The sequence below is a fragment of the Crotalus tigris genome, unplaced genomic scaffold (assembly GCF_016545835.1).
Source record: "Crotalus tigris isolate CLP2741 ecotype Arizona unplaced genomic scaffold, ASM1654583v1 scf7180000017555.296843, whole genome shotgun sequence".
Classification (NCBI taxonomy): domain Eukaryota; kingdom Metazoa; phylum Chordata; class Lepidosauria; order Squamata; family Viperidae; genus Crotalus; species Crotalus tigris.
This window is the reverse complement of record NW_024096471.1, coordinates 33,204-45,903: the sequence shown is the minus strand read 5'-3', so window position 1 is coordinate 45,903 and position 12,700 is coordinate 33,204. Positions and strand designations below refer to the sequence as shown.

Genomic DNA, 12,700 nt, shown 5'->3' with positions numbered 1-12,700 from the left:
CAAGATTGGTAAATGTGAACAATGGGGAGCTTCATCCCACATCACTCCTCTGACCCACCAACCTATCAGCTGGGCTGGTTTTTGATATAGGGTTATCAGTCTTGCAGAACATTAATTGACATGGGACCAAGTTATCTGAGCAACCGTCTCATCCCAGAAGAGATTGAGAAATTTCAGCTGGTGGGGTATAGGAGAACCTTTTCTGCTGTGGCCCCCACCCTTGGGAACTTGGCTGCTAGAAGTGAAATCCACCCCCACCCTCTTGGATATCTGAAAGGGTCTCCAAACTTGGCTGGGGGTCCAATGGGGGAACTTTACACTGGAGATTTCTGATAGAGTAAGGGAAATCTCACTTCTGAATTGTTCATGTATTTAGTACTGTGTTTGATCTAATTCTTGTTGAACTTAATTTTTTTTTATATTCATTCAGTTTCTATGGTCACCCATCTGTCAACAACTGTTCATGGGACTGCCCTTGAAGACTTGGCAGGTACAATTGGTCCAGAATGCAGCACGAGTACTTATTCCCATGTGACAACATTACTTTACCAACTATACTGATTCCCAGTAGGCTTCTGATGCAATGCAAGATGCTGTTTGCAGGATCCCTAGGCTATCTGCCTGCCCCGTGTGCTCCAATTGGGTGTATGGTGGCCCCCATCTTATGATCTTTTTCCTGACCTTCAGTTGACTCTGACCATACTGGGCTTTAAAAGGCCCTGGCTCTTTCCTGGGTCTTTCGATCATGATATGTTGCTATTCCAATTGGATGATGGTGCATTGGCTCACCATTATATTACTTTATATTTTCAGTATAAAGTACTATATATTTTAAGCACTCATGCTTTATTGAAGCTGGGCAGCCATACGTGTTTTAAATAAATATATAAAATTCAAAACATTTGAATAATGGAACATTTTATGTGAATATAGAATTGCAAGTTGATCACTAAACATGATAAAAGCAGTATATGAGAGAAGTAAAAACACACACAGGACTGTACTGTATTAAATGCATTGTGGGTGTTTCAACATTGACTATGGAGTATGACAGGGAAAGGTAATGCCCCTTTAGTTTTTGGGATGCATTTAGGAATGTCAATCTTTGTGTGTGTGTGTACTTTTATAAAAAGGCAATGCTTTGCTCTTGGCCAAGAATCCAAATGATCTGCAGAGAATGTCAGATTCTATGATGTAATGAGAAGCATGAAGCTGAAAGAATTTTTTTCCCTTCTAGTGTGGGATATAATTCAGAGACCAAATCATTTCCAATATAATTTCCAGTCTTTGCAGAATATTCTCTTCTGTTTGACCATTTAATGCAGGGGTCCCCAACCCCTGGACTGTGGTCCACTATTGGGCTGTGGCCTATTTGGAACCGGGCCATGCAAGCAGCTGACCGGTACATGGGCGGGTACGCAGTTCAACTTGCACAAGCGGCGGGCTGGTTCCCCTTCCCCCCCCCCGGGCCACCAAGCTGTATAGGTTGGGGACCACTGATTTAACGTTTTCTCTTTACCAATTATTGGTAATCTCTAAAAGTGGCAACATATTATCACACTTTATTTTTTAAAAAAACTGAAGCTTTTATTGAATATATTCCACTGAGGAAAGCAGTCAAACATGAAACTTCATCAAGATAACCAATATACAATAAAATATTTTAGTCAGTAATATTTTGGGGGAATTTTCAACATTATTATAGCACAGTAGCCATGACAATTCTTTCTTAATCTTTAAATATATTCTGTACATTCCAATATACTTTCAGAGTCCTCCACTGTTGAAGTATTAAAAGGATGAAAGAAAGAGAGTGAGCAACTTGTCTGAGACAAACACTAAGGCAATAAATACTGCAACATTATCTGTAATATTTTTGCTGGAGTTGATTCAAACAAACATTTGAGAGGAATCTCTTTTAAAAATCGTTTCTAAATGAAGATATATGCACGAGAGTAGCAACCATGCATATAAACAGAACCTTGCTTAATTTGGTTGCAACGTTTTCTCACTGCTGAAGAACATCGCTGCTATTTTAAACAGGCTGCTTCTTCTGCTCTGGGCCTGGCTGTAGCGAAACCAGAACTCCCGTTGAGTACAAGTCGCTCCCTGGGGTACACATTCCCCCCTCCTTTAGAAAAACCCTACATAATTTAAAAAGTGCAGCTGTGCCAAACCCTGTCTTTGCAGGCAGCCTGAAGAGCAGGGATCTGTAAAAGTGTATTTGGCCATCAGAGTGCGGCATGCTGTTTTCACACCGCTGGAAAAGAGTAGGCCCTCCACATAATAAAGGCAAGATCAACCATGAGTATAACAGGGTCCACGTTCTGGAGTCCCGCTCCTCGAATATTTAAAGAAAGGTGTACTATAACAACCCAAATAGCCCCTGTGCCCCTCCCCCCAATTATTCCTTTTCAAGCAATCCTTTTTCGGCAGGTGCAGGAAGATGTGGGTGCAAGTTGCCCTGCTTAGTTGTAACTATATCCTGAACATTACAATAAATGATCTGCAGTCACCGAAGCAAGAATATCATTCTACTGCCTTCCTGAACTCTTTGTAAGGATCCGCTGCATGGAGTCTGTACTTCTGCAGAAGAGCTTGGGCTTCTTGATTGTCTTGCAAAGGGTTTTCGCCATAGTTTGCTTTAAGCCAATCTCGGAACTGGAAAGAGTGAAGCACAAGAGACAAGGGTTTAAAGGGTTTAAAGGAAGCTGGGTAAGGACAATTTACACAGAAAGGGTTTAAAGGAAGCTGGGTAAGGACAATTTACACATTAAATTTCAAGAGACAACACTCGAGTTAGTCCAATTACGTAGGTAAATGTTAATAATACAAGTCATATAAGAAGCAATACAATGCACATAGGAGACAATATATCGGTTGCACTGCAGAAGGCCTCACCCCATAAGAAGTTAAAGGGATGCAAGTCAGACAGTAGGTCCGTTTAGTAGTAGCCCCTGTGCTATGAACATGATCCAAACCCAACAAGGCTTTGTTTATCATTCTGTGGACCTGGGATGGCTGTCGGTGATTTTCAATTATTGTATCATACTGTACTGGCTTTGGCAAGTTTAATTTGTTCTTTGATTGCTTTTATTCCTTGTTGAATAAAATACCCTAATGGTAGGGATGGCTTACAAACACTGCAAACAGTCAGGTTACAGATTTTCCAATTCTGCTGTAAATCTCCCCCAAACAAAAATACATATACTGGACATCAAACCAATCAAGAATTCAACCAGATAGTTATTTTTAAGGAAGAAGTGTAAGATTATATAATAATTTGGTAATAAATGTGGCTATGATTCTGATGAATATAGAATGGTTTCAGGATTTTTAATTTTTCCTGCAATGTTTACATTTAGATAAGATATTTAGGGATATTTAATAAGAAGAACCATAGACAGAAACAGATATTTAAGTCTTTTCTATACATGGTACTTTTCTTCTACAAACATGTATTGCCCATATAGCAAAACACTGAAGGCTGTGTCTACCATGAAAAAAAAGCAATTTTCTATCCCCTTAAATAACCAAAGAAGCCTGTAGAGGCCATAATACTCAGGATTATTAATTATGAGTATTGTTATATGTGAGACTTGGATCCTCTGAAAACAGTATAAGATCAAGTTAATTGCCATGGACTTTAAGATTGCAGTATTATTATTTTTTTGGAACTGTAAATTGCTACAGCAGCATTATGGGGATGTTTAATCTTTTAAAGAATGACTATATTCAAACACAGAATTCCAGTTAGCTTATTCAAAAAGTCTTTCTTGTTTTCTTTCTTCATTTTAGTCTTGTTTAATTTTTATGTGATTCATTATTTTTAAGTGTGTTCTGAAATGGTATAGGGCCTCTGTGAGCACACGCACTGTCGCCCCAGTCCTAGGCCTTCAGCTGGGTTTTATAAAACCTTTTCGCTTTAGGCCTCCGCCTCCATGTGCAAAAAAAAAAAAAAAAAAAAAAGATTCAATCAATCAATTTCAACTTTTAGCGGAGAAAAAAAAGATCTCACAAAGTTGGAATTGATTGATTGAACTTTTTATCCCACTCAGTCTGCCATTACTACTGCAGCCACGCGCACCCAATGGGCCACACCCCCCTAATGGGCCACGCCCACCCGGCACCCGATGATACATAAGTGGGTTTTGGGTTGCAGTTTGGGCACTTGATTTCTAAAAGGTTTGCCATCACCGGTATAGGGTTTTCTGCCTGAGCAGGGGGTTGGACTAGAAAACTTCCAAAGTCTTTTCCAACTCTGTGGATTTGTAGACTTCAACTCACTAGGGCTAAAATAAACCAAGCTGGAAATTCCTATTCAGAAAAGCAGCATGAACGCAAAACTATTTTTTAAATCAAATAACTTAATCTTGATAATTTTCATTAGTGCCAACCTTCCCCCCCAATTTGAAATATTGCCAAACTTTTCATTTCTAATTAATACAAGTTTAGCATGCCACAGAATTTATTCAAATGCTATTCAGCATCAATTTAATATTTTGGCAAAATGAGGTGTGTGTAATTTATGCAAACACAAAATAAATTCAATCTGCAGTAACACAGCAAAGACCAGAAGTTGAGCTGAAGTCTATATTGGATCAGTAATATTAGAATATTCTATTCTTGGAACATGAGCCCTAGAAATGGTCCCAGATGTGTGAAAGAAATGTATAACTAATTTACAGCTTCTCCCAAGAAAGAATAAAGACATTTTGCCTGTGTGGAGCAGAAAGATGGCTCCAGTGCCCAAGGGAGAAATCTAACATACTTCACCAGTAGAAAAAAAAAATACAACCGAAAACCTACTGCATATTCAATGATATTCCAAATTGGTCTAACGGTTAAGTGAAATGGCATGACACACAGCACATTTCATATGACTGTGGTCAAGTGTCACACTGATTGCAAAGTTCAAAATGACTAGTAACAAGCAAATAGGCAGACAACTTCTGAAAGCATCAACTGAATTGCAGGAAGCTGAGAAATTTTGCTCATGTTTGCTGTCTTTTGTAGACTTGGCCAACATCTGGCTTTGTTTTCTTTAGAACAGGGGTCTTCAAACTTGGCCCTTTTATGACTTGTGGACTTCAACTCCCAGAATTCCTCAGCCAGCATATGCTGGCTGAGGAATTCTGGAAGTTGAAGTCCACAAGTCATAAAAGGCCCAGGTTTGAAGACCCTCTGCTTTAGAATGACATTCTCCCAGATTTCACCACTATAAAGCTAGGTTCACAAATTGTGCTCCTTTAGAAGAATGAATAAGCCACAGCTGGCTTATCTAACTAAATGAAATCAAACCAAACCAAACCAAACCAAGCCATGCTGTAATGTAGAAAGTGAAGCCAGCCATTGTGCATGAACATAGAATGTGAAGCCAGCCATTGTGCATGAAACTGCTTTATATCAAAGCAGTTTATCTTAGTGTAAGATGAGACTTACTTACCTTGCACTGAAATAAATCCGATATATTTTTTAAAAAACCTAGCTCAGGGGTAAGCAACCTTGGCTCTTTTATGAGTCGTGGACTTCATCTCCCAGAATTCCTGAGCCAGCCATGCTGGTTTTTTTCAGGTGCTTTGCACTGCTCTGAACAACTTCAGTAGGAGTGGTGCAGAAATACTCTTTTTAAAACCCATGCTGGCTCGGTAATTCTGGGAGTTGAAGTCCATGAGTCATAAAAGAGCCAAAGTTGCCTACCCCTGACCTAGCTTATTAAATTGCTAGTAGTGGCTTTTAAAAAGAGTATTTCTACACCACCCTTACTGAAGCTGTTCAGAGCAGTGCAAAGCACCTGAAAAAAACAGCATTACACTTTAACCATTAAAATATTCAGAAGATATTTTCCAGAAGAAAAGCACATGTCACATGTAATATAATAGGCACCAGAGATCAGCTGAAACAGCAGCACAGTTCTAGAAATACATTAGATCCCCACAAACACAATGTTGTTTTAATATTTAATATTTTATTAACTTCTGTCTGTTGATTTATATCACACCATCTTGCTGATATTTGTGGAAAGGCAGTTCAGAAATAATCGAAATAAGGACACGTACATAGCTGTAGAGCAGCTCTAAAAATAATTAGATCCACAAACACAATGTTGTTTTAATATCTAATATTTTATTAACTTCTGTCTGTTGATTTATATCACACCATCTTGCTGATATTTGTGGAAAGGCAGTCCAGAAATAATCGTAATAAGAATAGCTACATAGCTGGAATAGCAATGGGAAGGTCTTGTGCAGTCTTATTCTCAAGATCTTTCTTGTCCTGTGATGTTAGGGACTGAATCTGGAACTCTGCAAAAAAAGTTTGATTGCATTTTTCTAGTCCTTTTGCAACAGCTACAGCTACACCTAGCAACAACTGGCTTAGTGAAATGATCAAGTGGCTTCTATAAAATGCATGTAAAATCTACACAGAAGCCATTCTGTTTTAATACAATTTGATATAATCCAACAGAAAGAACAACAGCATGATCAAGACGTTTGACCTTTTCTCCCCCAAGTCCAGTAAAATGGAAGACAAGGTGCTATAGCACAAGAAGAGAAGATTTGGACCAAAATTAAATAAAAGCAAACTAGTTTAAATAAAAACACGAGAATAAAGGAAGCGAGATTCCAAAACATGGGAAAAGGACAAAATTACCCTTACACCAAGGGTCTCCAACCTTGGCAACTTTAAGACTTGTGGACTTCAACTCCCAGAATTCCTCAGCCCAGCTTTACTGGCATTGCTGGCTGAGGAATTCTGGGTATTGAAGTCCACAAGTCTTAAAGTTGCCAAGATTGGCGACCCCTGCCTTACACAATGGCTAGCTTCACACAACATGAAGTTATACCTTGCACCAATGAGATTACCTAGCTGAGTAATGTAATGTCTGTAAGCAAACAATCAAGCTCAGTGAGTGCCAAGAATTCCACAGTCCAAACCTGAGCTATAGATATTCTCCTCTCTTGTGTCCCAGTGTCTTGTGGATCTTAACTGATTCTATAGACAAGCCTATGTAGGTATGCCCAACATGGTATTTGTTTGAACATAGCTAATTCAGTTTAGGATTTAATGGAGTTTCATGAGTTCAGCTACTATTTTCTGGATCACCCACACTATAGTTACAACCGAGTTTTGGGGAAGAAAAGGGAAGGGGCTCTTCTCATGTTATTCTGCTGCTATACAGGTCCTCCTCAGCTCAACCTAACTTCAAATTTTGAACGGGGGTATGTGTAGTGTACATGCCTTCCAGTCACATCAGCCATTTAAAAAGTAGATCAGTTTGTCTACCTCAGGGGTAGGCAACCTTGACTCTTTTACGATTCGTGGACTTCAACTCCCAGAATTCCTGAGCCAGCATGGCTGGCTCAGGAATTCTGGGAGTTGAAGTCCATGAGTCATAAAAGAGCCAAGGTTGCCTACCCTGGTCTACCTCAACAAAAACTATTGGGCTTTATAAAATCTGCCCTCTGTGTGTTTACTATTTCAGTGAATACAACGTATATATAATTTATACAGGTAGTTCTCAACTTACGACAACTGAGCCCAAGATTTCTGTTGCTAAGCGAGACAGTTATTAAATGACTTCCCCCCCTTTTACGACCTTTCTTGCCACAGTTGTTAAGTGAATCACTGCAATTGGTAAGTTAGTAACACAGTTGTTAAGTGAATCTGGCTTCCCCACTGCCTCTAGTAGTCGTAAGATTGTGAAAGGTGATCATATGACACCCCCCCCAACACTGCAACTGTCATAAATATCAGTCAGTTGCCAAGCAGCTAAATTTTGATTGTGTGACCATGAGGATTCTTTAACGGTCATAAGTGTGAAAAATGATCGTAGCTCATATTTTTTCTTTGTTGTCGTAATTTTGAACGGTCACTAAATGCTCTGTTGTAAGTCAAGGACTACCTGCATGGCCACGTGATATCTGAATGACAGTGCTGAGGACAAAGGCTTCTACTGACCACCCCAATGAAGAGAGAAGTTTTCTCTAAGAGCTGTTTCCATACTAGGATACTGAATCCACAGCAACATGTTATTTTGTGCTAGGGAAAGAGGATGTAAGTCGCCCTGTTTGTTCTTTGGATAATACAAACAGGAAATATCTCCCTTTGTGGGACTGGGACAGACTTCTTCTGAAGGAGAAAAAAAAAGAATCAGAGAAAAAAAGATCCTCATTCTGAAATGGCTCAAGACAGCTTCAAAGGAAAGCTTGGTCTAAGCTCCTTTTCCTTGTGACATGAAAGCACATCTGTGCAAAGGAAAACAGCACCAGGGCCCTAGAAAGTACTGCGCAAAAAACAACCAAATCATTTTAATATATCTGCACTGAGAAATTAAACGAGATCTCATTGACAATCATATTATCACACTCACGCCCCATCCGTAGATCAGGGCTACCCAATCAGATTTAGGACTCTCCACCTATTTTTCCTTTTAGCACGTTAAAAGTCACAATTTAGCAGTGAATGAGGGCAGATGGGTGTGAGGCTGTAAGATCTCAAGATCTCTCGGCTTTGTCCCTCAGTAAATCCCCGTTAACGTCATACCACGATGATCACTGGGCATGTCTCAAATATGGGGGGAGGCAAAGCAATCTGGGGTTCAGAGCAGAAAAGTCATGATTAAGCTGCATTTTTTAAATGTACTCACACACGGACTAGGCTGGTTAAGTGGCCACGAATTTGCAAAAGGCTACATGGCTATGCTAAGGTAATACCTTTTTTAAAGTCAACATATTCATTTGAGGACAAGTGAAGAAATTATCTTATGACACTGAAATTCAACCACATACACACACACACACACACACACAGAGAGAGAGAGAGAGAGAGAGAGAGAGAGAGAGAGAGAGAGAGAGAGAGAGAGAGAGAGAGAGAGAGAGAAAGAGAGAGAGAGAGAGAGAGAGATTATCTACAGTATATCCACTGATCTTCTTAAAAAGATACAGTATTTATGTAATGCAAGGGCATTTTATTAACTATTAACTATAAAATTATTGCAAGGCCTGAAAATTAATGAGGGAGATATCCAGATTGGAAATTCCCTTAATGCCCCTAGTCAGCAATATTTCCATTTATTCTAATTCTCAATAAAGTGCAATGGGTTACAGTTCTGAAAAGTAAATATTTAGTACTAAAACTGCTTAAACTTACAAATACTAATTTAGCATTAATTTATTTCTATTATTATGCCCCAAGTATTCAACATTGCTTTGTTTTCTGTTGTATTACTATTACAATTTAATGGTACAGGGTCCAAGACTTTGAAACAGGTAAACATGATTTGAGTCCCAATTTTTTCACACTTGGATAACAAAATTGACATGTTGGGAATGAGGATCAGTTAGAGAAGGCTTTAGATCAGTGGTTCTCAACCTGTGGGTCGGGACCCCATTTGGGGTCGAACGACCATTTCACAGGGGTCGCCAAACAACGCAGTCCGCCATTTTTTCCCCTTTTTCTTAGCTATGCTACTCCCTTTTATTCTATTGGCTTTTGAAAGCCAATAGAATAGACTCTCTTGAATAGAGTCTAATTCTATTGGCTTTCAAAAGCCAATAGGAATTGTCCAGGCTGTCTCTGCCCTGCTGAGCCCGCCAAAAGTCCCATTCTGCAAACGGTGCTGCGCCAGTTGAGTAGTCCTCGACTTATGACCAGTTGACTGGTCCTCGACTTACGACCGGTTGGGGGTCGCAGCATTAAAAAGGTTGAGAACCACTGCTTTAGATTTATGAATTGAGAGCTGCAGCAACGTTAGTCTGATGGCTAATCCATTCAGGGTGTTTGATCAAGTAGCACACTGGGGCACTAGGGAAACAGAAATGGATAGATCCGGCTGTCCCACATGGAGAATTGTCTGTGGATATTCTCAATCATGCAGATCACTGTTGTCCCAAAAGTGCTTTTTCATAAGGAAACTTATAAGGAAGTTCTGAAGAAGCTTCTTGGATAAGAAGCAAAACATTTTAAAGAAAAAAACAACCAAGAAAGTCCACTTGTCTTTTGGAAAAGCATCTTTGAGACACATGGAAAATTAAACCAAGGTAGGTGCCTAGTCATATGAGCCTCCAGCAACTGTCTTATGGTGCCTATATTCCAGCCTTCATCCACATCTCAGCATTTGCTAGCATAGTGCCCTACAAAACAAAAAATAAATGCCAATTTCCCCAAAAATCTGAAGACTGGCTTCAGAAGGTCATGCACAACAGAGCGTATTCAAAGTAACAATGTGTGCACTTCAAGTCCTCCAGTCTGGAAAGGTTACTGGCATCTGTACAAGATAAATCATTCCATGGAATGGCCATCTCTTTTCTGAATGGAAGCAAGAGACTCATAAACCAAATCAACATTTTACATTTAAGAAAAACTCATTCTGATCCCAGCCATGAAAATAAGTTATGCGGCACAGCAACTGGGTTTGCAAAATTCCTATTTCGGAGCAAACAAAAATAATTCTTATGGTAATGAGAGTTGATTCATGGCTTCTAATTTAAGTTGGCGATGCCAAGGATTCAAAAACTTACCTGGGCCACTTCATTTTTTTCAAAGTTTTCAAGCTGTTGCTGGAAGCCTGTATTTGGATTGGCACATGATCTCGACACCCGGACAATAGACAATGCATCCTCCCAGCCAAAATCAGTGATGGTCATTATATAGGCCACAACCAAGGTTGCACTCCTGGAAACACCGGCAAGACTGCATCACCATCCCAATACAAATGGAAAGAGATGCAAGGTGAAAATATGTAGTAAAGTAGCCTGAAGACCACTGCTCGGTAGAAAAGAAGCATGATAAAACATTTCAGGAGAATAAACAAAACAAACATGAGATACTGTATGAATGAACTAATGTTGAAAAGAAACTCTAGTTCAGTGACAAAGCACATGCTTTGCATGCAGAACATCCCATATTTAATCCTTAGCAATTTCAGGTCAAGCTGGTGAAACTCTAAAGCTCTAAAATTGTGGACAACAGCTGTCAGTCAACAGCACCAACAGACTGAAATACACAACAGTCTCTAAAACATCAGTGTTTAAGTTAGGAAAATTTAAGTGAGGGAAATCCTACAAAACATCCCCATTTTTTTCACTAATTTAACTGACACAGACTCCAAGAATTATTGTCGTGTTATGTAGATTCCTGCTTCAGTCTTAAAGGAATATAGTTCTCTAAGTTCTTTGGGGGAAGAACGATGGAATTATATCCCATACTAGAAGGAATGACTTTGGGAGGAATTTAGCCAAGCTTTATTTTTTTTCTAAGTGGTAGGGTTTTTGTACAAAAGACAATCTACAGGGAGAGTAACGCTACTATATCCGGTAGGGTCACAAAACAGAAATGGAACAGCTTCAAAAGGAAATCAATGTATTACAGCTAGTCCTCCAGTTACAACAGTTCATTTAGTGACCGTTCGAAGTTAGAACGGCACTGGAAAAAAGTGACTTATGACCATTTTTCACACTTATGACCACTGCAGCATCCCCATGGTCACATGATCAAAATTCAGAGGCTTGGCAATTGACTCATGTTTACGACAGTTGCAGTGTCCCGGGGTCCTGTGATCCCCTTTTGCAACCTTCTGACAAGCAAAGTCAATGGGGAAGCCAGATTCCTTTAACAACTATGTTACTAACTTAGTAACTGCAATCATTCACTTAACAACTGTGGCAAGAAAGGTCATCAAATGGGCCAAATTCACTTAGCAAATGTTTCACTTAGCAACAGAAATTTTGAGGTCAATTGTGGTTGTAAGTTGAGGGCTACCCACACTGTATATCCATCAATAAAAGAACACAATTTAGAAAACCTCCTTGTTAAGTACATACCAGTGGACAAGACAACCTTCACCTCTAAGCCGGCACTCATGGATAAAAACAATGCTTTCTTTAAAGTGCCTTGCTCTAGAAAAAGAAGAAGAAAGATTATTAGTAGAATTTAAGAAGTTAAGAGCAGTTTGCATTGGGACAAATTTGGTGCAGCAGTGAACGTAATCCAATTGACTTGGACGGACTTAAAAAGGTATTGCAATGAATGTGTGAGTGTATTGCCTAAGTTTCTTGGGTGTGCAAGTTTGACAGAACCCTACCCAAGATATTTCATTAGTGTTGGGTTGCCAACATCTCAGTTTACTATACTTAAGCTAAACGTTCCAGGATGCAGTCGGTGTTTTAGACAGTTAAAACTGCTGAAGCAGATCTCTGTTACATGAACTGCGATATAAACAGAAAATATACATAATATATCCCTATGTCCATAGAACGTAAATGTCTGACTCATACATTACCGAATAAAGCTTCTCTTACTAGGCAAGGTAAGAAAGGACTGCAATCAAAAAATCATTTTGAAATAAATTCCGAAAAAAACACTACATGATATTCAACTCTCTAATCCCAAACAAAATTTGGGAAAGCTGCCTTAAATTTCTAAGTATTATTAACATACCCTTAACAGAGAGTTCAGACCTTTTAATAGGGAAGAAGAAAGGAAGGGGGGGGGGGAAGGGTTCACTCAAATTCCACTTAGCTCTGGTTACTCTCACAATCAGCAGAGTCACATGGAATGTGATCCTCAGAAAGAAAAAGATTCCCCACCTCTACATAGACAGGTCTATGGAGATTGGCCTTATATTAAACTCAACTAGTTGGGCGCTTTTCAACTCAATTACATAATTAAACATGTCACAGTCAGTCACTACCCAACA

The 12,700-nt window shown here is 39.3% G+C and overlaps 1 protein-coding gene across 3 annotated transcripts in view; it reads right to left on the bottom strand.

The window, feature by feature from the left end:
• Positions 1-1,584: 1,584 nt before the first annotated feature.
• DUSP22 (dual specificity phosphatase 22) overlaps positions 1,585-12,700 on the bottom strand; it is a 40,274-nt gene continuing 29,158 nt past the window's right edge. For 2 of the 3 annotated variants that reach the window (XM_039347119.1, XM_039347128.1), the window contains 3 exons: positions 11,826-11,900; positions 10,524-10,695; positions 1,585-2,661 (listed from right to left, as the gene is read on the bottom strand). In XM_039347119.1, the coding sequence (XP_039203053.1) occupies positions 2,530-2,661; positions 10,524-10,695; positions 11,826-11,900 (379 nt within the window). In that variant the 3' untranslated portion in view covers positions 1,585-2,529. Of the gene's footprint in view, positions 2,662-5,163; positions 6,306-10,523; positions 10,696-11,825; positions 11,901-12,700 lie in introns of those variants that run through there. The other variant, XM_039347138.1, reaches the window with a different exon arrangement.